This window comes from Tasmannia lanceolata, unplaced genomic scaffold (assembly GCF_043159265.1).
Source record: "Tasmannia lanceolata isolate RefF3 unplaced genomic scaffold, GAP_Taslan_0.1 ptg000044l, whole genome shotgun sequence".
Taxonomy (NCBI): Eukaryota; Viridiplantae; Streptophyta; class Magnoliopsida; order Canellales; family Winteraceae; genus Tasmannia; species Tasmannia lanceolata.
This window is the reverse complement of record NW_027518721.1, coordinates 25,335,526-25,361,002: the sequence shown is the minus strand read 5'-3', so window position 1 is coordinate 25,361,002 and position 25,477 is coordinate 25,335,526. Positions and strand designations below refer to the sequence as shown.

Below are 25,477 nucleotides of genomic sequence, written 5' to 3'. Positions count from 1 at the left end.
TATTATGAAAACCTCTATCGATTGGGGGTTGCAATCATCCTATAGAAATGATTTTTGGGGCACAACCTATTTACATTGTGGCCCATCAAATGGACGTTTTGGATCATCCTATGGTGTGGGTCATACAATCTATTTTGAAAAATACTTTGATGGGCCAAATAAAAAAGCCTTTTCCACAAAAATCATCTCTATATTGGAATATATACAGAAGTGCACCTATTCTTTTAAAATAAAGTGGCACCTTGTTCAAATATATAAACCATTCAATACCTCTCAACGTAGTCGTACCATGAAAATCATCTTCATTTGATGATCCTAACTCTTCATTCTATAACGATTTATATATGGTGTAGTTTATCTATAGATCAAAGGGTTGATCATCTGATGGAGCTGATTTTGGGTAGGGGTGCAACTCGGATCGGGTTGGATCGGGTTGAAGCCAACCCTAACCCAACCCAAGATAGCATTCCCTCAACCCTAACCTAACCCAACCCAACCCGAGCCTCGGGTTGAAGATGGTCAACCCTAACCCAACCTGCCTCTAAATTTCTCAACCCTAACCTAACCCATCTACCCGAGATCGGGACAGGTTGAGTCGGGTTGGTTTAGGTTCACCTTGGGCAAAATAGAAAAAAACAATAACTCAAAGAAAATTAAGATAAAATTAGAGGACGGAGGTCGGGTCGGGTTGCCAAGGCCTCAACCCTAACCCAACCCGAAATTAAATCGGGTTGGCTATTGCCAACCCAACCCAAGGAAATGCCTACCCAACCAAAGCCAAAATCAGGTTGAACCCAACCCAAGTTGCACCCCTAATTTTGGGGGCCTAGCAACAAAGGCCCAATTGTAGGCTCCACGCATAATTTTCAAAATGAAGTGTTCGATCCACACCATAGGATGATCCAAGTTGTCCATTTGATGGGCCCCAACATAAATAGCTTGTGCCCTCAAAATCATTTCCATAGGATGATTGCAATCCTTCGATCTATAGAGGTTTCCAAAATATGTAGTTTCTCTTTAGATCTCTTTAGATCAGATTGGAGGGCTATGATCAACCTATGGAAATAATTTTTTGGGACACAACCTATTTACGACGTGGCCTATCAAATGGACAGTTTGGATCATCCTATGGTATGGGCTCTACAATTCATCTTGAAAGACATGGTGGGCTTACCTTGCTAAAGGATTTAAATAAATAAATTGTAGGGCCCACCAACAGTTGATGTTGGAGATGGAGATAGACGAGGCCTCTAGCTCAATGGTCAAGGCTTTATTCTTCAAACCAGAGGTAGGAGGTTCAATCCCAGCTTACCTACCAAAAAAGGAAAGTGATATATCCGCCCCTTTTGATTACTTGGGACACCCAGCAGCAGCAATGTATCAATGACTGCGGAGGGGTTGATGTACTTCACATCAGAAGCTTTCAATGGTTTGATTACTTGAGACACCCAGCAGCAGTGTATATTGTCTATTGAAACCTTCTGATGTGAAGTACATCAGCCCCTCCGCCCCTCATTGATACACTGTTGCTGGGTGTCCCAAGTAATCAAAAGGGGAGGATATATCACTTCCCCCGGAAAAAGCAACTCCTACAAGATAAATGGTTTTGGTTAATTTTTTAATTTACTTTCATAAAATAATTTGGATCTTTAAAAAATAGCTTTACTTGTAATTTTTCCCCCTCACTTTGAGAGATGATTTTTCCGGTGGCATGGTCAATCCACCTACCAATAATAGGAATTATGCTGCTCTGATACCAATCCGGCACAGGCAGACCGCGAGAGAGAAATAAACGAGCAAAACACACTTCTCTAATTGTCACTTACAACCAAATCGTGAAGCTAGAATTTTTATTTACTCTCTAAAATTCAATTGAGCAAAACTCAATTGTCCATTCATTCTCCAAAAGCGAAGTTTAAAAGCTAAACTCCTACAAAATAGGAAATGGCTAACAATTATTAGCGTACAAAGTAGGAAAGACCACCAAACTAGAAAAAAGGCTAACAATGAGCTTCTACTAAGGGTGTCAATTTTCGCTCGGGCTCGGAAGCTCGCTCGAGCTCGGCTCGAATCCTTAACGAGCCGAGCCCGAGTTAGGCTAGGCTCGGCTCGGCTCGTTAAGGCTCGTTAAGAATTTAATATATTTAAATATATATATTATATATTAATATATACATTAAAAGGGTTGTCCATGGAGTGAAAAGGGGGGGCAAAATATGTCACTTCATTTTTGGAACCCCATTTGTTACTAGGACCACCCCCCATAGTGTAAAAAAAGTAGTCAAATTACACTAGTAGGGCTGTCCAGGGAAGATGACGGGTGTGAACATAATATAACCCGAGCTCGGTAAGGCTCGCGAGCCACTTGTGAGCCTGACCGAGCCGAGCCCGAGCCCGAGCCGAGCCTCACTTGTGAGCTTAACAAGCCGAGCCGAGCCTGGCCAAGCTCGGCTCGGCTCAGCTCGTTTACACCCCTAGCTTCTACCAAGTATGAAAGGCTATTACCTATCAAAAAAAAAAAGTATGAAAGGCTATCAAGTTACCAAAACTAGGAAATTGCTAAATAGTAGGAAAAGAAACTATACTTTAGGAAACAAATAACTTTTATGAAAAAGTGTTTCCCAATCTTCTAAATTTCTATCTTTTCATATTCTCCATGATTTCAACTTGCTATCTCTATGGAGTTGTTTATGTAGGAGTGTAGAGTCACTAATAACATCTCTCCTCACGAAAGCAGGTTGGTTTCTGTATTTTTCATTTGTGTATCTTGCCATAATATTCACCCTCAAAATCTACGGCTAACTTTGGGTTTGCAACAGTTTCACCTATGGGTTTTGATCCCATGAATTGGTGTTCAAATAATAAGATTCTCAACAGAAGCCGAGGTCCTTACACTTCACCAAAGAAAGACTGACAGTTTCATTAAACAGATGGAGGTAGATTGGAAGTTAAAAGGGACTCTTCTAACACAGTCTTGTGGGCTAAAGGATTTAGTTTGCAATAAAGGATGTGTGTTAGTTTGGTTTTTGCTATTTTTCCTTTATTCCTAGAAGTGCAAATGATTTGGTTGATCGTTTAGCCCAATCATGAGCTTCTACCAAATGAATCAAATCTTTTAGCATTTTAGTGGCTTCATTTATAATGGATCAATTGAGTAATACTTAAGAAGAATTAACGAAGATTAGCTTTGCAAGAAAGTTAGTAATCATCAAGCTTAGAAGTCTTCTCCTTCATTATAATGCTTTAAAAGGTTGTGAGGTGCTTTTAAGAAAGGAATAAGGAAAAGCTAGTTTCATAGAGCTTACCTGGAAGGAAAGGTGAAATTCCTCTTCCTTGACATACAAGTACCTCCATGATGCCCAAAAAAGTACAAACAAATCATTGCCTGCTCATGCCTGGTATAGGCCAACCTAGAATTAAATTGATGAGAAAGTAATTCAATGGATCTTCAAGCACAAGACACATTTAACAGTAGAAGTTCACAGATTTTACGTTGTACAGAGGAAGAATTAGGCTTTTCTTTTGAGAGATGTTGTTTCTTCCTCTGTCTATACCTTCTTCTCGGCGTAGCAGCAGTTGGGGCTCTTGCGTTCTCCGTTGTCTTCATCCTGAGGCCCAGAAAGCCCATTTTCTCTCTGCAGGCTCTAAGATTAGATTCTTTCAATCTCGACTCTTCATCAGGCTCACATGTTTATGTTTCGTCTGTAGTTTCTCTGGTGCTCAATGCTCAGAACCCAAATAAAGTGGGATTAAGTTATAGTTCATCACACCTTGAAGTTATATACAAGGGGCTCAAAGTAGGAGACGTTGAGGTCCCCAAGTTTTACCAGCCGGCTCATAGCAAGAACGTGAGTTTGCAGACCCAGGTTGTCCTCGAACGTGTGAATCTCAGTCAGATCGACGTGAGTTTGCAGACCCAGGGCTCATCTTCTGATAAGAGTACAATCGGGATTCGAATTGTAGGTGATATCAAAGCTCGAATCCACATGTTGCATCTCACCCTGCCAAAGATTAAGGTTCACTCCCTTCACTGTACATAGATTAAAAAAACACATGCAAAAGTGCCCATCAGTCCCAGGATCCAAACCTGGCGCTCTGATACCATTTAAAATTAAGAGATTTTCACTAAATCTTGATTGGATTACAAAGAGCTCTATCTAGTTTATGCATATAGAACACTTGGAAAGATCTTTACGTATAAAGATAAGTAAATAAAGACTATACTAATCTAGACTAGTATCCTAACCGGTCCTAGTTGCTTAATCTAGCACTGAACCATCTAACGGTCAGATCTCAGAGCATATGATATATTCTAACGAGAATTTATATGATGCCCGACTGTCAAAATCAGACGGGCTAGGTGGCAAACTACCTGGCCCTTGGATTTTGATCGGGTCAAAACAATAAGGTGTTTTGACCAAGGCAGGTGGTTTGCCACTTAGCCCTCGAGATTTTGACGGTCGGGCACCATATAAAAACTCTATTCTAACATGGTTTGGATGGCTGATTTCACTGCAACGGATTAGAAACATCTATTCTGGTTAGGTATTAATGACTTATCCCAAAAATGCTATACACAGCAAATCAAACAAGGTGTTTAATAAGGTAAGGAGTGTCGTTATGAAAATAGTAAGTGCTCATATCAATTGTTGCCTTTTGTAGGTTGCATTGGACTGCGAGATAAATGTTGATTATCGAGGGTTTATATTTAACGAAGGAAATAATTTCATGAGAGAATATGTGGTATGCAATATGCCTATCTTGTCTTTCATGCTTATATTTGTGGCGCATTATTTAGTTTTCTACTGTGAGAATCCTTGACTGCATTAGAAGCCTAGTACGTCACGATTCTCATAGTATTATTTTCCTTAGCAAAATGTGTCTTACCACTATGTTTCTGTTACCTTGTTTATGTCATGCAGGCACTTCATTCTAGTTCTCAACCTTCATCAAAGGAGTGCACGCTGGCTGTTTACATCTGACTAAATGTTTTTACTCAACTGTATGGCTCATTTATTAAGAAATTATTGTATTGTCTTCAAGACTGATCATAGACATTAGAGCCATAATTTTTTTCGTGTTCATCAGGATAAGCTTTTACATTATTTCGGGTCAGCTTCCGGTTGCATCGAATTCATTTTTTCGCAGAAGACCAATCCAACTCGACCCAAATTGCAGCCTCAACAATGCTTCAGGATGTTGTTTTGTGCAACACTCATCATGCCAGCAGGTAGATTAACCATGACCCGGAAGTAAAATGTCGAAAGACAAAAACACTTTGCTCAACAATGCGTCTCTTGTGGAAGAGAGGACAAGCGTTTTCCTATCTCGAGTATAGAAAAGGGGTATGCAATTTAACAAAACTGTGGCACAAATTCATTACGAGTAATAATGGGAATCAGTATTAGACAAACAGCCATTTTCGGATTACATGCAATTAAAAAGAGGAGAAAAACAATGGCTTCCTATTACAACATCAAACAATTCCATACAATACCCCACCAGGTGGCAGTTATTCAGATAAGATACACCAAACAGGCAAACACGCGTATGGCTGCACCTATCTACCTGTGACCTCTCCATAGTGAGAGGAACAAAACTTCCCTTTGTGATCTACTCATCAATAGACAGAGGAACAGACTTGGCCTGAAATACAAGAAGTCATTGCTTTAGTCATAGGAAAGCTATTAACTGGGCAATTGGACTCAAATGCAGAACAATTATGAAAGAAATATTTGCCAAATTTTTATTCAGAATTCTTGCAAAGCTTCAGAAAAGCTGAGGAGCTTACCAGGTTACGGTATTTGAGGGCATAAAACATCTCCAGATAACGACGGGTTTCACGCCTCTCGAGATTGGAGACATATTTCCAGAAGCCATAAACACCAGCCAATGTCATCAATCTCTCTGAATAGATCTGCCATGTATACCTGCAACGCGAATTGTACAAGAAATGAGACTTCTTCTAGTCCAATAAATGGAAAAAATGCAATTATTAAGCTGCGCAGAAAAGGAAAACATCACTTACTTTTCCTCGATGCGCTTAAGTCCATCTTGCGAGATTCTAGTCCAGTACGATGGATCTTCCTTACACTTTTCAAAGAAATCAACAATAAGCTCAGCAGCTTTATCACCTTGATAGGGATCAATGTGAAAACCTGAAGTCCCATGTACTATAATCTCAGCAGGCCCTCCTTTACTAGTTGCAAATGTGGGCAGACCACACGTCATGGCTTCAACAACTGTAAGTCCAAAAGCTTCATACAAGGCAGGCTGGAACCAGAGAGAAAAAATGTGTTGCATTATATAAACAGTAATTCACAGCACAGAACTACTAAATGAAGAAAATTTTGATGAAGAATAAAAATTAAAAGCACTCTATCATGACATATTTACTGAAAAAGTGAAGGGATTATTGACTCAGATATAGGTGAATTTGACTCAATTTTGGCTAAAGCTCATATAACTAAGTCCAAACTATGATTTCAAAAATAAAATCTACTAAGTCAATTTTGACTCATCGGGTTTCGATAACCAGGGATCTTTTGTTATAATCAGGGTTTTTTTAATTTATTTCACTGAGTTACACGGGAAAACAAAGAAAGGTTCTTCCAAGTCGAGACAAAGTTTTTGGGCTAATCAAGTGCACATGAAATATAGTCACCAAAAAATCTATAAGGAAAGAGCAGCACAGTCATATACCTGTATAAAAGCTCCCTTTGTGTCTGCTATATAGCGGTAGAGCTCGCCATTGCGTACCCGGTTCATTTGGGAAGAAATCCACCGGAATTGGCCATTTAAGTTGTATGTGTCAATAAGGTACTTCATTTTCTTCATCTCGTCTTGCTCCTCTCGATCCTTTGACTCCTTCCCATGGTCTCCAGCCACAATGACAAGGTTTACGAGTTCCCTGAGCCGCTTATTCTTGCCAAACCACTCAACCAATCCAGTCATGTTCTTAACACGGTCTAGTCTTGCCATGGAAAATATAATCGGTTTCGTCCGGTCATTCAACTTGCAACTGAAAGAACAACAAAGAACAATCACAGTAATTTAGTCAGAAACACATATTTCAGTGTCAGACTTAAGACGTCAGACACGGTGACCCAAGAAATTGTAAAATGCTGATAGTTGACAATTATATAATAACATTGAAAGATACTAATTTACTAATTTCACATTAAGAATAAAAGAATTTGTTAAGGTAAATCAAAGTAAATATGGAGGGTCCTAAAAATGGTGTCAAAGCATGTCAAGCATGTGCCCGACGCAGCTGAAATAGAGTCCGTGTTACATTAAAAAAATATAGGGGTAAAATGAACATAAAGGGGGTCAAAATGAAGCAATTACATGTGTTCTGTGTTCTGAACAGGACTATAAAGTAGTTCTTCAATCTCTGGATGGAGAGAAGTGAGTCGTTTCTGCTTCTCTGAAAATGGAAAGTAGATATCCATATCTGCTCCAGGTGATACAATGTTGAACTTGGGATCAAAGACATCAATCCCATGAACCACTCGGTAGAGCCCAGGAAGAGTAAAGGCAGTGTGGCTTTCATACTGTCCAACAGTGTCCTTGCTGGAACAATGGAAAACATGATTAAACCACTCCAGGCAAAGCCATGTGTCTAGAAAAAATAGCAAATTAAACCACTCCACTCAAAGCAGAATGGAATATAGAATACCTTCCCGCAATTTCTTGGAATGTACTGGTGATTATAAAATCTGTATGATTCATGGCAATTAGATCAGCTGTAAATTGGCAGGAGAAATGGTACTTTTCATCGAATTTTTTCCAATAAATATCAGAATCAGGATACTTCGTTTTCTCTAATGCATGAGCAATGGTGCACTGCATAAGCCAACAAGCAGGGGTCAAGGAGAATATTTCAAGACAGTTACCAGTTTTAGCAGTATCTACTCTGTAGAAATCCAATAGTAAATAATGTTTATCATACAAACCTGTGTAACTCCTAACCGATATGCAAGCAAGGATGCCACAAGGTTCCCATCACTATAGTTGCCAATGATGAGATCTGGTGAGCCTTGCATCTCTCCAGCAATTTCATGTGCAACATCCTACAAAGAGAGGAGCAGAAAAAATATGTGAAGAGACGAGAGAGAGAGAGAGAGAGAGAGAGAGAGAGAGAGAGAGAGAGAGATAAGAACCATTCGTAATCAATAATCTGCTAAACATTTGATCCCAGAAATTTCATACGTGAGAGAATTTCCAATTAATACTTTATGCATTTGCAATTTTGAGTGAACAGGTTGAGAAACAAATAAATCATAGGAACAAAGATGGGGGCATTGGCTGATAAAAAATTATTCATATTGGGGCACACACTTTTCGGATATACAATACAAAACAATGCCACTAGAAGACTGATATGATAAATCCATAGGAAATAATAAGACCTATAACAAAATAATGGCGAAATTTTCTAAAAATATAAGAAAGAGAAGGAAACATAATCATTACAAAAGATTAGCTTGGCAGGCAAACAAAAGTACAGCATATTAGGTTAGAAGGCAAAGAAAAATCAATAAATTGATTTGAATTTTACCTCTGCAAAAGTCTCCAAGTAAGGCCATACATCGAACCGCGAGATCCATTTTCGAAGTATTCCCTTCTCAGTTCTGAAAGGTACACGCAGAATGCTTGTATGGTCTGTTCCAAGGACTTTCTCAAGACGCTGATTGCAAGTAGTCCCCGTTGCATCAGGGAGTAACCTAGTCACCTGGGTTTGATGGCAAAATGAGCATCAGAAGTAATGCCAAAATGTTGTCACGGAAGTTGTAACAAGACAATAAATTTGGAAGAAAAATTTTAGTTTTCTTTAGGTAATCATAATTTTCAAATTTAAGGGAAAAAGGAGATCTCTGTAGGGTTTGTAACAAGGAAATAACCAATGGATAACAAAATAAGATCTGCACAAAACTTACAATAAGAATTCGGGGGGTGATATCAAGGCCCTGTTGCTTTATTCTGAGAAGCATCTCGTTCTCCAAGGCACGGACTTGATCCAAAATATAAACAATCTGCAAATAGAATTTTAATTGGTAGAAGAAAAGTAACTCATGAAAGTGATATTAGAAATGGAACTGGAATAGTGGAACTATTCTTTAACATGATACATACCTGGCCTCCAGTGTCGGGCAACCCAAGAACATTAGCTTGGGCAAAGTACCCATGGGGAGAAAGGATGACAACATTAAATACCATTGGAATCCTTCCAAGAAATTTTTCTAGGGTGCCTGGATCAGGTGCCTCAAGAAGTTCCAAGAGTAGAAGAACCATCTCCAGTACACGCCAAGCTCTATCACCCCACCCTCTCTCCAACCCCATCTCTTGAAATCTGAACACCCAAAATGTAAAAAACATACTGAGCTCTTCAACTGTCACAACTTTCAGAACCTATGGTTTCGGTCTAGCATCTACACAGGTTATTGATGATTACACTTGGATTGTAATGTTAAATTAGTCACTTAACACAAATGAACAGACAAAGGCAAAAAATGTACAGTAAACTACCTGTGATGAAACTCTGAATACTCTGTCTCTGGAGGGAGCATTGACAAATACTCCTCTGCCTTCCTCAGAACAGATTCGAGAGCATTAAGGCTGCGTATTCTATCATTCAGCATCATTGTCTGCGTACCAGTACCAGAATTAAACAACTTTTTTAGCAGTAACTTCAATTACAATATAAATAGTCCCATTGGAAGATTTATGATAATCCTTTGCACCTCACTTAGTACACTGAAACTTGAGAAGGGGGGGCATGCTGAAGAGATTACATGTGGCAATTTGGAAATCTCACTCTTCTAGCTCATCTGGGGTCAATGATTGACCACAATACACTACCACTCTATATCATACAATAAAGCTGAAATGTGTGATTGTGGAGCAAGATGAGATACAAGTAGCATTTTGGAATTCGCCCTCTCTTCTTCATTCCCCTTCCTAAAAGAACCTTACAAATTTCTTACTACACCACTACCTCATGACCCTAGCAAATATCGTGAAGAAACAAAGATGTTTGAAGAGATCAAATACGCTCAAAGCAAAAACTCAGGTTCTCTAAAATACCATGGTTTAGCATTAAACTCAAAGAACATGGTCAAATATATCAGTTACACAATGAACGTCCATAGCCTTCTCAAATACATGTTTCCACTGTTCCTCCTATTCACTATAGAATTGTGTTTTTGCTAAAAATATTTGCTAATATTCAAGCAAATCAGTAACATCCCTATTTATCTAAATATTTCTAGGATTGGCATCAATATTATGATTTTTATCAGTATAAATGTTGGTGATTCACAGAACTTCTGCAATTTTCATGATGCTTGTCATGTTAAGTTTCCCTTCAAAATAAGCTATGTACATGAATCATGTATGTGAAGTTGGCATTGTTTAAAGTGGTACATGAAGCCCTTGGATCATTGCCGATCACACTACGAGGATTTACAACAAGCAGGATAACCAAAGCTGTAAATGATATGATTCAAAATAGGTACGAATTCAAGAAGCCAGATAACGAATGGAAGCACTAAAGAGCAGAGGCAGAGAATTGACCTTCCCCTTGTAGCTATGCACACGAAGGAAATCTAGTACTGGTTTCAGGCTTTCTTTGTTATGAAACATTTTTGATGAAAGGTGCCGATTGAGGAACTGCACACCATTACCGATGGATTTTGATAGGGTAGGACGAGGAAAATGATCTGTGAAGGGCTCAAAGTCCAATTCAAGAACGAAATTATCTTTGACGCTGCATCAGAGAAACAGGATTTGGCAACAAAGTTCAAAGCGAAATAAATAAATAGAAGACATGAATATTGATGATTATATCCTTCTTCAATGGAAATATTCTCTTTAAATAATGGCAATTACCTTTCATCCACCAGCTCTTCTTTGAACTTCAAATACTCAGGAACACTCAACTCCTCCACGGCAAGTTCATTCACATTCACACGTATGTATTCCCACACCCCAGGCCTTGGACGAACAGCTAGGGCAACCCATGGAGGCATAACTATTGCTTCCTGTACCGTGTCAACATAATCAATTATTATAAAAGTAATAACATGATTGAGAAACCTAAATAAATTTTTGAGTGTCATGTATCTTACCTGCGTTTCTCTCAGAACATCTCCAAATCCACCATCCTTTAGTTTTTGTCTCTCCCCTTCAGGTATAACAGCTTCAAATTCGGCCAACAACTGGTGGGGTTGTAAGATTCCCTTTCCTTGGTTTACATACCTGTGAAGGAAATTAAGGCATGAATACACATGTATAAGATGCCTGAATGATACAACTCTTCCATAAATTTTAGAATATTTTGTCCTTAAGCTTTCTTTATGATCACAGAGCCACAAATGCAATGAGAATGTCGCAGATTAATCATCACAACCCAGAAATAGAAGATATGTGCAACCAGAAGACGGACTAGCTATACATAGCATTTGCAAAACATTACAGGACCCAACCAAACCCATTGTCCTTGGAATATGTAAGTTCTAAGACCATGTGGCCTAGTTGCAACAGGTGAAGAAACTCTAAAAAAAAAGCCCAAGCATTTTTTTTTATTTTTTTTTTGTTGATAGTTAAGCTGGGGTTAGGCAAGACCCCTACCAGTGCATTAATATATAAAGAAAAAAAAGATACTAACCCACAAAAAAGTAGGGTATCAGGAGCAACAATTATACAGGTAGAGATGGAAACAACCACGGTGATATGTTAAGGATCTGATGGTAAAGGAACTTATTTGGCAATATCAATTCATTGGAGAATTTAAGCAGAAAAATTAAACTAAAATATGATATCACCACCATTTTCAATACATATTTTAGCAGTGAAAATAAAAAGTAAAGAGCAATAATTGTAATACAAGAACAGAAGAACCAAAACCTGGACAGAAGGCAAGACAGTTCGTTCCGATGGGCAGACAGTGTGTCGCTTAAACGCTCTCGAAAGCTATGAACACGAGTAAGCCTGCGATCGGCCATGGCTTTTCTTCTCTCTCTGTTTAAAACCTCAAAAGGCGTGAGACTTCAACACAAAAAAAAAAAAGATGGTTAAGTAACAGAACTTGAAATTCTATGAAACAAAAGCTCCATTAAAAGGAGATGGGAATTGAGTGGAAAGTCAAACCAGACCTAACCAAACTTCTAGAAGAAGAGAAGTTGTAAAGAAGGTAATAAAAAAATGTAATGTAAAAAGAAAAAAAGAGTGACATAGAAAGAAAGAAAAATCATTGAGAGGGTTGGATTTAATTGAAATTACCTTGATAGAAAGAAAAAGGAAATAGAAGATCTACCGATCTACTAGAGCAGAAGCTCTACCTCGGACAAGTGCAACCTGAAAGCACAAATTCCACTTTCAATACAGAGACATTTAAAGAAAGATGAAGCTCAGAAGTTTGATTCCAACATAAAATTTAAAATGTGATACCAGAAGTGAAAAGTATTCTAGAGGAGAAGAAAGTTTAATCAAAAACAGGAAAAAAAGGAGAAAAAAAACGTCGAGACTTGCTGAAAATAATTTTACAAGAAATTGAAGAAGCTGAGAAGTCACATCTAACAGAAGAGATTTTGCTATAAATGGAGTGGATAAATGAGCTTTTACCACAGTTGTGAAAATCGTCTCATGTGTAAGAGAATAGTAAATGAAAATTAAAAACTTTACGAATAAAATCCAATACTTAGAAGAAAGTCGAAGAGACTTCAACATGGGAAAAGAAAAATCTTTTGAAGATTACTCCAAATATAACTCCGAATTCCAAAATCGAAAGGTTAGAATGGGGAAAAAGGAAATTGTAAATAAGCCCTACATAACAGAGGAATTTATAGATCGTATAAAGGCGAATAGCAGAGAGAGAGAGAAAACGAGAATCTTCAAAAACATGTGGTCTAAAGAGCAGCTTTTCCGAATCTAAAAAAGCAGATTTGTAAACCAGACGAGAAACATAGAGGCGCTTAACACTAAATTACAGTTTTTTTAGGAGAAACGAGAACCCTTTTACCAGAAACCTGGAAATCAGGAATTTCTCAACAACAATGTCCAATCGAAAGCACATGACCACATGAGGAAGGAAACTCAAATCTTCAGGAAAAAATGTATCTATTTTACCTCTTGAAAAGAACAAACACGGATAGAAAGAAACAATGAAAAAGAAAAAACGAGAAGAGATCGAATGCACTTGAGAATGGAGTGAAGAGGTCTGTATATTTATATATCCTAAGATCCCTTCCTTTATTAAACAGGTAGTATTACAGATGTTAATCGTTGTTATAGATTGGATAAGAGAAAGAGGCCTCTATTTCCTTGAAGCTCTCTTCGCTTCCTGTTTCCGAATCACAAAACCACTTTTCGCTATTATGACCGGATTCGCTCTTGAAGAACCGCTGCGCCATTTTTTCTTTTTTTATACAATTTTCTCTTCGTCTTCTTCGAGGTGTTTGTACGTCGAGCGTGGAAAAATCCTTTTCACACTTCCTTTTTTTTTCCTACGCTGTTGTTTTATTATTATTATTATTTGAGTTTAGGTTGGGAGGACCTTGCTGGAATTTTGTTGGTCCGGGCAATTTTGGAAAGCAGCCAGGCTCACGGATTGCCGAAGATTTTTGTACAATTCCTCGCCGAGTTTGTCGTCTACAACTTGGTTATAATTGCAAGACATCCCACGGCAATTCAAAATATCTAAAATAGTGACATGGACCCTTGAATTTCAAACCATTTCTCTTTTCGTGACAAGGTTTTTGACCCAAAAAAGGGATAAAAAAGTATTCCTTCTTTTTCTACCAACCATTCACCTTCCCCAATCCAATTAACTCCTGGAACAAAAAATAAAAAAAATGTGAGTTTTATTTTTGTCCTAGGGTTTGTGCTTGTAACACCTGATATCTAATTTAATGTGTTTGATAACTCGTCTTTTTATGATGGTGTATAAGGATTTATAAGGGTTCATAAGTGTTATTAATGTTTGATGGCCCTACCATTTAGTTGAACCCTTGCTATGTATTTCATAACTGTCGTGATTAGGGTTGTTTAAGGCTTCATAAGTGTTATTGATGTTTGATGGCCCTACCATTGAGTTGAACCCTTGCTATGTATTTCATAACTGCCGTGATTAGGGTTGTTTAAGGCTTCATAAGTGTTATTGATGTTTGATGGCCCTACCATTGAGTTGAACCATTGCTAGGTATTTCATAACTAACGTGATTAGGGTTGTCTAAGGAATTATCCAAAACATAATTCCTTATTTTTTTGCTTTAATAATCCCATAGAAAATTTTCCAGGTGTGATAACCCCATTTCATCTCTTGGTCACCCAATTTTCATATGTGATACCCCCATTTTTCTTGAGCTGGTAACCCCTTACAGGCCCAACAGATAAGAACCGAAATTTTTTCAGGTGTGATAACCCCAGTTTCATATGTGAGAATCCCATTTTCATATGTGATACCCCCATTTTCCTTGACCTGGTAACCCCTTCCAGGCCCAACAGACATGAACCAAAAATTTTCCAGGTGTGATAACCCCATTTCATCTTTGGATCACCCGATTTTCATACGTGATACCCCCATTTTCCTTGACTTGGTAACCCCTTCCAGGTCTCTCCGCTATAAAAAACAATCGTAAAAGAGGGTTGTAAGCCTGTAAATAAACAAAACAGCATGAGGGGTATTTAAGTAAAAAAACATGTCAGAAAAAGTAAAATGTACCCATTTCACAATTTGAAATGTGGGGGTACCGTTTCACTATTTCTGCTATTTTTTGGACCCTTTTAACCAAATTTCCAAAAAAAAAAGACAATCAAGCTTTTTTTATACGGTGTCCGCACGTATGTAACGCGCATATTTTTTTAAAATACGATCATCTACATGGGTTAGAAACTTAGAATGGCTTGGATCTTCGAACAAGGTGGGGCCAATCATTTTTTTAAAATATGCACACCTTGGTAAGGACACCATATAAAAACTCCTGGTTTGATACCATGACAAGCCATAATAAGTAAGGCCCTTACGCCCATGACATTAGCATGATCTTGACCCTCCATTTCAGTAGATCTTTTTCTTCAGTTAAGCTAACATAATGCTTAGCTTAGCATTCAAGTTCTGTGTTCGGAGTGTTAGATATGCCCGAAATGATTCTCTCTTTCGATCTACCACACTAGAGTCCTTGGATAAAGAGTATGGATCATTTTGATAGGCCCAAGTTGAGCTTCTCATATTGACTTTTCTCTTAATAAATATGGATCCTTTCGTCATCTTTTTAGCCATCCATTCATCTTTCCTCAACCCCTCAAATCAAATGTTAAGTTCATCTGATACATGTGATTTATATTATGGCCCAGTAGATGAAAGTGATCAAGACAATCTATTTAATAATCTATAGTCTAAATCACTCATCTACTAAGCCACACCATAGATGGCCATTTCCTTGATCATCTTTCATCAAATTACTATAGAACATATCTAAGTTTATGGAAAATCATTGGTCCCGATTTCATATTTAAGCCTAAGTTAACAACATCTATAAGTTATTATTTAATAGAGAAAAGTTTTTCTAGTCGGCCAACTAGATAAGCTTCTCTAGTCTGCCGACCAAAAACACAGTGGGCCCATGTTGTTTGAATGATCCAAAGCATTCATTTGATGGGCCCTATCATAGATAGGGTGTGCCCAAAAAATCAGCTCCATAGGAACATCCTAGCCCTTCGTTTTGTGGAGGTTAAAAATGGACAGTGGAGGTTAAAAACACAGTGGACCCACGTTGTTTTGATGATGCAAAGCATTCATTTGATGGGTCCTGACATAGATAGGATGTGCCTAAAAAATCATCTCCATAGGATCATCCTAACCCTTCGATTTATGGAGGTTAAAATGGACGCGTATAAACTCCACAAATCTGTCCATTTTTAACCTCCACAAATCAATGGTTTAGGATTATCCTATGGAGTTGATTTTTTGGGCACACCCTATCTATGATAGGGCCCATCAAATGAATGCTTTGGATCATTCAAACAACATGGGCCCACTTTGTTTTTTGGTCGGCGGACTAGAGAAGCTTCTCTAGTCGGCCGACTAGAAAAACTTTCCTCTATTTAATAATACTTTTCGAATATTTGACTATCACTATGTTTTCATACATTAATAAAATAGAATTTACTTAAGAGAATTACTATTTAATAGCCATGGTTAGAGTATTTTTTTCAGCCAGGGATTTTATCTAGGAACCTGTGGCGGCATCTGAAATTTTATTGATAGAAAAAATCATCCATAGATTGCTTCGTTTAATTGAAAATCTAACTATTATATATAAAGGCGGAATCGTGGGTTAAGTTCTTCCACCCTCTGCTGTTATTTCCGCTTGTGTCGCACTGCCATAATTCCAATTGTATCCCACATATAAGGGCATTTGCGTCATTTGCTATATTAAAATATCTATATTACTACTGCCTCATCGATCTTTGGGTATTAACGTAGACAGGTTTTAATTAATGAAAAGTTTTTCAATGGATGTGAATACTTAATTTTTATTTTCTAGTAGTCTATTTAAAGATCCCTAGTTTATTTAAAGAGCACAAATCAAAGGGCTGCAATTATTTGATATGTGGCCTTTCCGGACCCATCATATCTATGGTATGGATCATCACGCAAGTGGCCCATATAGGACAATCCCTGTCCAAATCAATTTGGTTTGGACAGGTAGGGTCACTTGTACAGATGTAGCAGGCGATCTGGTTCATTGATCTAGTCGGCAGCAAGATCCAATACACTCCCATTCAGTATGAGACAAACCAACAGTTCCATCTCAGGGTGGCCCACAAGTTCAAGGGTTCCGATCAAGTCTCACCGTGGTCGATCGCTACATGTCCGTGGAGTCAACGAGGACAGCAAAAATCGTGGGGTAGAGAGAATAATTGCACTTGCACATGAGTCACATGACACAGAAAAGCAGGGCCCACATTGCTTTAGTTTATTGCTAGGTAATCAGTGGGGCCCAGAAATATCCTTTAGTTGGGTTGTCTGCCCTACCATAGAGTCTGACCACGCTTTTCATATGGAACGAAAACTATTGGCTGGTTGTGTCACGATGCATTTGGATCTGCCCGATCGTTTCATCGTACAGGGATTTTCGCTGATTAGTCTCTACATGCGGTAAAGCCTGCCTATAATTCACGGAAAAGGGGGGGTGCACCATCCTACAGCGGGGGTGAAAATATCATCTCCCTAATAAAATTGTGGGTGAAAATTTTAGAGCAGCAGACGCTTAAAGGCGTGGTCGCAAGGCTTCCCTTTCTCGTCTAAATAATTGGGCAGATTGGATTGATGAGAATCTACGGAAGCGACTCATTTAGTCACGTGAGGAGGAACATGAAAACATGAATTGCGGGTCGTAGCTTCCGAACATCTTTTTTAAGTTTCTTTTACTTTTCTCACTGCCGGAGCAAAAGAATTAATTTATAGGACTTCCACCCTTGATATTTGATCCAACAGCAACCTACTATTTCAACTTTTCAAGGGGTTCTGCTGTTGGATCAAATATCAACTAGTGTAATTTCTACTTTTCTAATTGGCATAAGAGAGCTACTTAAATTTCTGTAAAGAAAAAGAGCCTTTAGTTATCGATAGGCTGTCCAAAATGGTTGCGGCATAGACCTTGCAAAGGGCCGGGCCGGGTTTGACCAGGCCCATACGGGTCCGGCTCAAAATTACCCGGAAAATTTTACGGGGCATTGAGCTCGGACCCACACCCGGCCCGCGGGTCACCCGGATTTTTGACGTATTTTTTTTTAAGGTTTTTTTTTGTTTAGGGATTCACTAGCCACCTTCGCTGAGGCTACTTTTCGGCTTGTCGCCCATCCTTTGCTGCAAAGATAGACAGAAGTACGGTTTGCACAAAGGGCTAGCAATAAATAATAGCAATTTATAATATTCCCGCGGGTACTAAGTTTTAAATGAAAAATTACAAAAAAATGGAAGCAAAGTAGAAAAATTAACAATAAAAATACCAAAAGAATGAATTAAAAATATGACAATTACCAAAAAACCTATAAAGAAAAGTAAAAAATTATGACAATTACGGAAAAAAAAAAGCCAAAATAAAACTTTTGAACTTCTCTACGGGTACCCGCGGGTCCACCCGGCCCGGGCCAGTTTTGACGGGCCGGGTGGACCCGTGGGTCAATTTTAAACGCGTTAGAGATTGGTGACCCGGACCCGGAATTTATGGGAGGGGACCCGCGGGTCCGGGTCACTTTTTGCCAGGTCTACTGCGGCACTTCCTACAAAAGCAATTGATGAGAAGCGCTACCCCACAACTGGATATCATCATTGTTGCACCATGTTGGAAGACAGCATATTAACCTTTTCCCCTCTACAGATGTGAATCATGTGATCGAGAAGGCATTTCTCATATTGCGCTCTCTGATACGAATATTCACTGCATCGTCCTCAGATTCGCCTCCACTGAAGCGCACCGTCATTTTCAACATGGGATTTATAGGCTTCGGTCAAGAGCATGGTTTTAAATATCGGGGTCTGCCCATTTCATGCTTAATTATCTGCACATCCTCCATTCTTCTAGTTGGTTACCATCCACCTCCCCTCGATTAGCATCTGCAGTGCTACTTCTTTGACCCAGTTCATCCAGATAATAACTTAGTAATTCGGTCCCACTTGACCAATTATGATTAGAAATAAATATAATTAGAAGGGAAGTCTCGATGACTGTTTGATTCTCTAGGTTCAAGTACTTGCATGTTCCCTCACATTTTCATCAAATCCCAACCTGGCATGTAACTCTATTGACTTGCTTCAAACAAGTCGTCATCTAATAACTCGGTCTCTTATGAACATACATCCCAAAAATGAGTGTAAACAATCGCAAGAGGAATGACAGATGGAAGTTCCCACGTCATTAAGTGCAAGCGAATTCAGTTTCTTAACCGACTTTAAAAATGACGCGGATCTATTTAGGGCCCTTCTCCGGCCCTTGCATAAAGAGGGACCTTGGATGATCCAAACCATTCATCTGTTGTGTCATGAACTGAATTTGAACAGGCGGTGGGCGTGAACCCTTACAATCCTGACATCCTTCCCGATCTCGACAACTACGTCCACCGACAGGTAGGCTCCACATTCCCTCAATCCTTTGTTTCTAGTCTTTTTCTTCCAATTATTCGATTAACTCTCCGTTCAAGAGTTGAATGGTCATGAACTGAATTTGACGGTAGTAGTTTCTTGCTAATTGGGCCTATCAGTGGTATTATGAGGTTTATTTGTGGATGAAAGTCATCTCTAGAATTACTTTTGTGGATAGTAATTAGAACTAAAGGTTCAAATGAAGTAATTTCAGTAAAGATGTTTCAATTTTCAATATCCAATATCCATTTTAAGGAAGAAAAGAAATTAAGTAAGCATAAAAAAATATCTATGGAGTAGCATGGAACAATAGCTATGGAGCCTCAATTAAAATATAGGTTTATGTTGTATGCTTGCTTATGCACACACTCTATTGTAATTTTGAGACTTTCCCTGGCGAGTTATTGAGTTGAAACTTGAAAGTTCCTAGTAATGTTTAGTCGTGATTGAGCGATGGAGTTCTGTTAATTAGGATTTAGCCTGAATAAGTTGCACTCCCAAGTCTGAATTCCAGGTTCTTGTATTAAAATATAGGACAATAGCGACAAATTCTTTGATAACATATCATGGGGACATTTTGAGGAATGTGCAATTTCTACCATATCTTCACCCAATTTTCAATAGCCAATCCCAATTTGTTGTTGCCCATGACGAAGAAAAAATATCTTCCACATCCACGGATAGTGATGGCTCTGATCTAAAAGTCATTTGACTATAGATGTGACAGATATAGATAAGAATTCATTCTGTGATGAAGTGGGGAGGAGATTCATGGTTTAAAGAGGAGTTTGTCTGGTGTTCTCAGCTATGCCAAGTTGGGGTGCAACTCGGGTCGGATCGGGTTGGGTCGGATTGAGGCCAACCCGAGGAACCCATTTTTCCAACCCAACCTGATTTCTAACCCGGCTTGGCTCAACCTGACCCAACCCGATTTGCAACCCGACCCAATCCGATTTCTAATTCATGCACATGTTTTTTGTGGGCCCCACTGTGTGTTTTTTTCTCACATTCCTACACAGGCATCCACTATATAAAAACTCTTTGTAACTGAACTGGAGGATAAATTTATGTCGAAATTTAAGCACATCTCTAGCTCCAATGGGAAATGTGTTAAGTCGAATTTGGCTTTTAAGCACATATCGGAATTTGAAATCGGGTTTCGAGTCGGGTAAGATTGCCCGACCCAACCCGATTTCCAATTCGGGTTGATTTTCCCCAACCCAACCCAACCCAAATTCAGGTTCAACTCGTCGGGTTCGGTTTCAACCCGACCCGAGTTGCACCCCTTAATGCCAACACCCTATTGGTAGGATACTGGTGAGGCATATTAGGGGTGGAAACTAATACCTAGTCATGAAGTGTGTCTGGAACTGAAGATCACACTTTATTGTTGTTTCCACTTTTCAACTTTCGAGCCTTTACAAGGGATTTTCAGATCTTTATATTTTTTTCTTTCTATTTATAACTCAGGAATTTCCCTTACCCATTTCATGATGTAGGTTTCATCGCAAACGTACAGCTTGGATGCAAATCTTTGCCTTCTTCGTCTCTACCATGTTGGTGATCTTAACTGCAATTATGATCCTTATATCATGGTTAATAATTTCTATTAGCAGAAATACTTCCATACTGGCATTCTCTCTCACAACTTTCACATCATTTATATAATTGATTTTTTTTCTTATTCCATCTGAAAAATACTGGAGAAATGAGTTAGAGTGAAACAATGGAAAACCCAAATTGTTTTTCTATGCTTAGTCTTACCCTGATTTTCTTTCTTTACAGTTTGAACCAGAGCGAATGAGTGTCCAAATTGTTGCTCGCATTTTGGTCAAGGTCCAGCAATCTTCTGTCTCAATGATATTTTTCGTTTCTTGTTTGAACAGGGTCTCATGGCAATGCCAGCTCCAGATTTTAACCTTTGCCTCTTCTTAATCCCAGAACGAGTGGTATTTCCTTTCTTTCTCATCACTTTTAGACATGTCAATGAGTGTCATGCATGGTGGTCACTAGAGTTGGTGTGTGCAAAATGTGCTTTTAGGCATTCATGAATGGATTAGGTGCTCAAAAGGTGGAAAAAATGAATATGGGCTGCCTTGAAGCTTTTAATTTGTTTGACACTTGTTTATATTAGGCTGCTCAATTTCCATCATCATTTTTTTTAAATAGATCGACTCACCTCAATTTAATCACCAAATTTTTCCAATTTACATAAACAACAAGCTTTTTTTAAATATAAATTGTTCTGCCTGTTGTTATCAGCAAATGGAGGAGCAGTTCAAGACACTTACTGTCCTTTCACACTATCTGGAGGTACAAATCTCCTTTTATTTCTTTGATGAATCTTTTTTTTTTTTGAAGATTAACAGTAAATTTATTGAAAAAAAATTGTTGGGGGGGGGGGGGGGGGGGGGGGGACAAGATGTCCCGGTACAAGTGCGAGTATGGCTGTACAGCAGGACTATGCCTGCGTAGATGCCATAGATTCAGAATAGATTACATTGATGGAGGGGAGATGGACACCCTCTTTAGCCAAAGTGTCGGCTGAGGAATCTGCGGTTCTCCTTCGATGCGTAAGATGAGGGCGCACACTCCTCACCAAGTCCCGAATTTCATCTAAGATATTGTGTAGTCTCCATGGCCCTCCACCTTGATTAACCGCCCAGGCTATGACTTTGGAGGAGTCCCCTTCTACGATAAGAGGTCCCAAGTTGTGAGAGGCATACCACCTGAGCCCGAATAGAAGACCCCTGGCCTCAGCCTCATTCGAGTCGCAAATGCCCGCCGGTCCAGAATAGGACATAATTATCCGACTCGCAGAGTCTCGTATCAGTCCCCCAAAACCAGCGGGACCTGGGTTTCCTAAAGAGCTTCCATTGAAATTAAGTTTCACCCATCCCTCTCCCGACGGCACCCATATCGGTTTTATTTCATTCTGAGGCAGTCTTTCGTGCACTATAGCGCTCCAATTTTTCATAGCCAGTCCCGTTGAGTAAGAGATTTTGCCGTTCGCCTTAGCCCAGGAAATAAGTGCTAGTCTTTTTTCTTTGATGAATCTGGGGGCATGAATTTGCGGTAGCTCTGACATATACATATGCCTGAAACTGACTTGGAATGCTATTGCTATTTTCCACCACAGACAGCAAGGTTCTGCCAGTTCTGGGACGAGGCTGTAACGAATCGCAGTATAGTTGAAGTTGTACCAGGTAATAACATATCTGTTTCGATGTGTTTATATGCCATATTATATCTCACATATTGGGTTGAGTATAAAAGCATTATTGCTAAAAAGATATTATGGATACTCCAGAATTTATTTCCATTTTTTATAAAAAGGTTTCCTAAGCAATTCATGGTGGAAAAGAACAGTTTCGAAAAAAAATCCTTGTGGAAAAGAACAAAAATGGGGATAGGACCACCATAAGTACTTGTGGTGATTTTGGTAATTTACCTGTCACATATTTTCTATGGTTGTAAGAGGTTTATGCTCTATGGTGGTAGTTATCTTTAGAATTCGGCATGTACTTTTTGGCAAGTCCTCCAAATACATGATTCACTCTGTCAATCTATAGGAGTGCAAAGGTTATACTTATGGTACTCCTCTTGCTCCATAATCTTATATTTCCTAATGCCTTAGGTCATAAAATGGCTTATTTTCTATATTTTGTTTCCCTTTAGATTGTAAGCCTGCATCCCCTTGCCACTAATGGCAAGCAATGTGCAAGTTGTTTCTAAAAATATAGTGATTCAATTATCTATGATAAATCAAGTATATGTTTTGTTGTTGCCTTGCCCATTATTCTGGCTTACAAGAAGTGTAAATGCATGTTTTGAGCAAGCAATCCAAGCTTATGCCATCCATGTCCTTTCCCAACCTTACCAAAAAGTGCCCAGACCTATGCTCTCTCTCTCTCTCTCTCTCTCTCTCTCTCTCTCTCTCTCTCTCTCTCTCTCTCTCTCTCTCTCTCTCACACACACAGACACACACAAAACTCAACTCAACTCAACTCAACTAAGCCTTTGTCCCAAACTAGTTGGGGACACACACACACACATATATATACATTTTTTAAAATTTGTCCGGATGTGGTCAATGAATACCAATTCCTTAATGCTTTTCAACTCAAATCAAATGCATGACTGAAATTTATATCAGAATATTTATCAAACTGTTATGCTTGTCATTTATATGTCCACGGGCATAAAATATAAACCCATTTGTAATATAGGGAAGTGTTATTCCCATTCCCACCTCCTTTTCTAGCCATTCCTCCACCCCCTGATGTTTTTCCTTATTTACACATATTTTCATCTTGAATGCCCCAAATACCCCAACTAAGGAAGTTAACTACTCAAATTTCCACTTTTTCTTGGTTTTCTTCACCTAAAAGGGTTATTGAATTTGAAGTGTGATGGCACGGATAATCAGTTGAAATCCATCACCACGGAAGCCAACAACCACTGTTAAGCATTATATACGAAGCTCTATCTAGGCATTTTTTTTCGAGCATATTGGATGAAAATCTACGATGCAAAGAAGATAGAAGCAACAAAAAGATATCAGATGAAAACAAGATGAAAAGGTTGAGTAAAATTGTAAAATCTTCACAGTAACTTGTCAAAAATATAGGGTGGAGAGATACAAACCTACACCAATTATCTTCGTTAGTGAGTATTGAAATCGTTGCTGATGAGATTAACACTGTTGGGTTCGAGGTGCAATGAGGCAATTAGATTCACTGGTCGTTAGCATCCCCTTCCCACTTTTCTCTATTCTACTTCTTCAAAAGCCTACTATGCAAATAGAGTACCAAAGCCAATCAAGATAGGAAAAACAATAACTCACAACTACCCTATTTTCAAACAGGGACCATCAGAAGCAGATGAAAAGAAAGCGTAACTAACAACGTTTCAGATAATTCTGCAGAGATAGCAGCAGCAACAACAATAGAGAACTTAGAAATTGGCGTGAAAAAATGATTGATCAAACATGACTACATGAGGTATCTTATGAGGGGGCATAAGTACAGACGTCCCTGCATCGGCACAGACCATAACATGCTATTTATTTTTCAAGAGCAATGGCGACACACACATTTCTCTTCAAGCTGATGTTTTCCTTGCTCCTCTCGGTTCTGTTTAAGGTTTTAACGAACGTGCTTGCATTGTTGTAACAGGCCATCAACATAGAAGGACTCTCTTTGGACAAGTTTCTGGAACATCAGGTTGCAAACTGTGGGTGGGTTCTTGAGAAGGGCCATGGCCGAGGCCAGCTCATCCTTCTCCCCCGCAACGAGTTCAATCAGCCTCAACTGAAGAAGAACACGGCAGACAGCATTCCACTAGATCACATCACCCGGATCTTCCCCGTTCTCAGCTGATTTTTTCACTCAGCTGGGGGGTACTCTTTCACCTGATTTTCTTTCTCTTTCAGCCTAGCACAAAACAATTAAGATCTTGGTGCAACCCTGTGTATTGCATTTTCAAGTTCATAGGATTCTTCAAGGTATTTAGTCCTTGGCTAGATATTTCACACCCCAGCTTGTTATCTTCACTAGTTGACTTGTTTGAGATTCGCATGGTGGATGAATGCGCACTCCCTGTAAGTATCGCACAGGGCTTGGATGTGAAGCAGTGCTCACATTTTTGTAACTGCTCATTTGATAGCCACCGTTAGGATTTTTATTTTTTTTCTTGGTGTTCATTTGGAGAATTATGTTTTTGCCATGCCATCTCCACAATGGGACCTACCAAATGTAGGGTTCGGATAATGCTTATTTGAGTGGCGTGGATCAGTCTTCTCAATGTTACCAGTAGCGTTATCCTCTTCAACATTGACTAGCAAAACGATCTAATCTTGATGAATGAAAATGACCATGACTCAATGCAAAAGTAGCATTTGTGCTTTGCTTTTTCATTTCCCAAATCTTGGTCATCTTGCTCAAGATGTTGTTGGAATCTGAGATGGTTCTTCAGTTATTTGTGCCTGGTTCCTCTGTTTATTTGGCAGTAAGATTTCATTAATGGAAGAAGATCAAGAACAGAATAATCCTTCTGATTTGAGCTTTTATAATAGTTGCTTTGTCGAGTTTCCTAAGACAAAAATACTGCTATAGGTTCGGCAACAAGAAGTTCATTGATCATGAATTTGTTTAAAACATATGAGAAGCTTTACAGGGGAAAAGGAAAAGCTCAAGAATGGTGGGAGCAACATTAATAGCTAATTGGTTTTGAGGCTAATTGTCACAAGCATGGTTAGAATCTGAGTTTCAATCAGAATGTGGTTGTTGTTCAGTATGATACAATCATGGCACTGTACATGATCAA

At 38.9% G+C, this 25,477-nt stretch overlaps 3 protein-coding genes across 11 annotated transcripts; 2 read left to right on the top strand and 1 right to left on the bottom strand.

Annotated features, from left to right (window-relative positions):
• Positions 1 to 3,409: 3,409 nt before the first annotated feature.
• On the top strand, positions 3,410 to 4,982 carry LOC143863460 (uncharacterized). The gene is made up of 3 exons (XM_077374123.1): positions 3,410 to 4,016; positions 4,663 to 4,743; positions 4,923 to 4,982. The coding sequence occupies exons 1-3, from the start codon at positions 3,441 to 3,443 to the stop codon at positions 4,980 to 4,982; spliced, it is 717 nt and encodes a 238-aa protein (XP_077230238.1). The 5' UTR covers positions 3,410 to 3,440.
• A 371-nt stretch (positions 4,983 to 5,353) lies between these two features.
• LOC143863952 (sucrose synthase 1-like) lies at positions 5,354 to 13,455 on the bottom strand. 7 transcript variants are annotated; one of them, XM_077374753.1, is made up of 17 exons: positions 13,317 to 13,455; positions 12,286 to 12,360; positions 11,911 to 12,024; positions 11,133 to 11,262; positions 10,894 to 11,045; positions 10,579 to 10,771; positions 9,532 to 9,650; positions 9,139 to 9,355; positions 8,943 to 9,038; positions 8,564 to 8,737; positions 7,959 to 8,075; positions 7,682 to 7,848; positions 7,351 to 7,575; positions 6,703 to 7,021; positions 6,029 to 6,273; positions 5,792 to 5,930; positions 5,354 to 5,646 (listed from the first exon to the last, which is right to left on the bottom strand). In XM_077374753.1, exons 3-17 carry the CDS (start codon positions 12,006 to 12,008, stop codon positions 5,614 to 5,616), a joined length of 2,424 nt encoding a protein of 807 aa, XP_077230868.1. In that variant the 5' UTR covers positions 12,009 to 12,024; positions 12,286 to 12,360; positions 13,317 to 13,455; the 3' UTR covers positions 5,354 to 5,613. The 7 variants fall into 7 exon arrangements, with proteins under 7 accessions (XP_077230868.1, XP_077230871.1, XP_077230873.1 ...); XM_077374756.1 differs by having other exon boundaries at positions 13,276 to 13,423; XM_077374758.1 differs by having other exon boundaries at positions 12,286 to 12,362; positions 13,328 to 13,389.
• A 6,470-nt stretch (positions 13,456 to 19,925) lies between these two features.
• On the top strand, positions 19,926 to 24,465 carry LOC143863700 (eukaryotic translation initiation factor 3 subunit K-like). 3 transcript variants are annotated; one of them, XR_013240948.1, is made up of 6 exons: positions 19,926 to 20,706; positions 21,037 to 21,099; positions 21,413 to 21,463; positions 22,290 to 22,356; positions 24,018 to 24,153; positions 24,328 to 24,465. XR_013240948.1 is itself a non-coding variant. In XM_077374455.1 (5 exons), exons 2-5 carry the CDS (start codon positions 21,043 to 21,045, stop codon positions 24,399 to 24,401), a joined length of 249 nt encoding a protein of 82 aa, XP_077230570.1. In that variant the 5' UTR covers positions 19,932 to 20,706; positions 20,936 to 21,042; the 3' UTR covers positions 24,402 to 24,464. The 3 variants fall into 3 exon arrangements, 2 of the variants coding, with proteins under 2 accessions (XP_077230570.1, XP_077230569.1); XM_077374455.1 differs by lacking the exon at positions 24,018 to 24,153 and having other exon boundaries at positions 19,932 to 20,706; positions 20,936 to 21,099; positions 24,328 to 24,464; XM_077374454.1 differs by lacking the exon at positions 24,018 to 24,153 and having other exon boundaries at positions 19,936 to 20,706; positions 24,328 to 24,464.
• The last annotated feature ends 1,012 nt before the right edge of the window (positions 24,466 to 25,477 follow it).

Excerpts from the sequence above, each read along its gene's own strand:
- LOC143863460 (XM_077374123.1), top strand. The coding sequence starts at position 3,441 with ATGGATCTTCAAGCACAAGACACATTTAACAGTAGAAGTTCACAGATT. Across the intron at positions 4,017-4,662 it reads TCACCCTGCCAAAGATTAAG|GTTGCATTGGACTGCGAGAT; the intron begins GTTCACTCCCTT and ends TGCCTTTTGTAG. Across the intron at positions 4,744-4,922 it reads ATTTCATGAGAGAATATGTG|GCACTTCATTCTAGTTCTCA; the intron begins GTATGCAATATG and ends TATGTCATGCAG.
- LOC143863952 (XM_077374753.1), bottom strand. The coding sequence starts at position 12,008 with ATGGCCGATCGCAGGCTTACTCGTGTTCATAGCTTTCGAGAGCGTTTA. Across the intron at positions 11,046-11,132 it reads ATGTTCTGAGAGAAACGCAG|GAAGCAATAGTTATGCCTCC; the intron begins GTAAGATACATG and ends GACACGGTACAG. Across the intron at positions 8,738-8,942 it reads TCACCCCCCGAATTCTTATT|GTGACTAGGTTACTCCCTGA; the intron begins GTAAGTTTTGTG and ends CATCAAACCCAG.
- LOC143863700 (XM_077374455.1), top strand. The coding sequence starts at position 21,043 with ATGGCAATGCCAGCTCCAGATTTTAACCTTTGCCTCTTCTTAATCCCA. Across the intron at positions 21,100-21,412 it reads TCTTAATCCCAGAACGAGTG|CAAATGGAGGAGCAGTTCAA; the intron begins GTATTTCCTTTC and ends TGTTGTTATCAG. Across the intron at positions 22,357-24,327 it reads TATAGTTGAAGTTGTACCAG|GCCATCAACATAGAAGGACT; the intron begins GTAATAACATAT and ends TTGTTGTAACAG.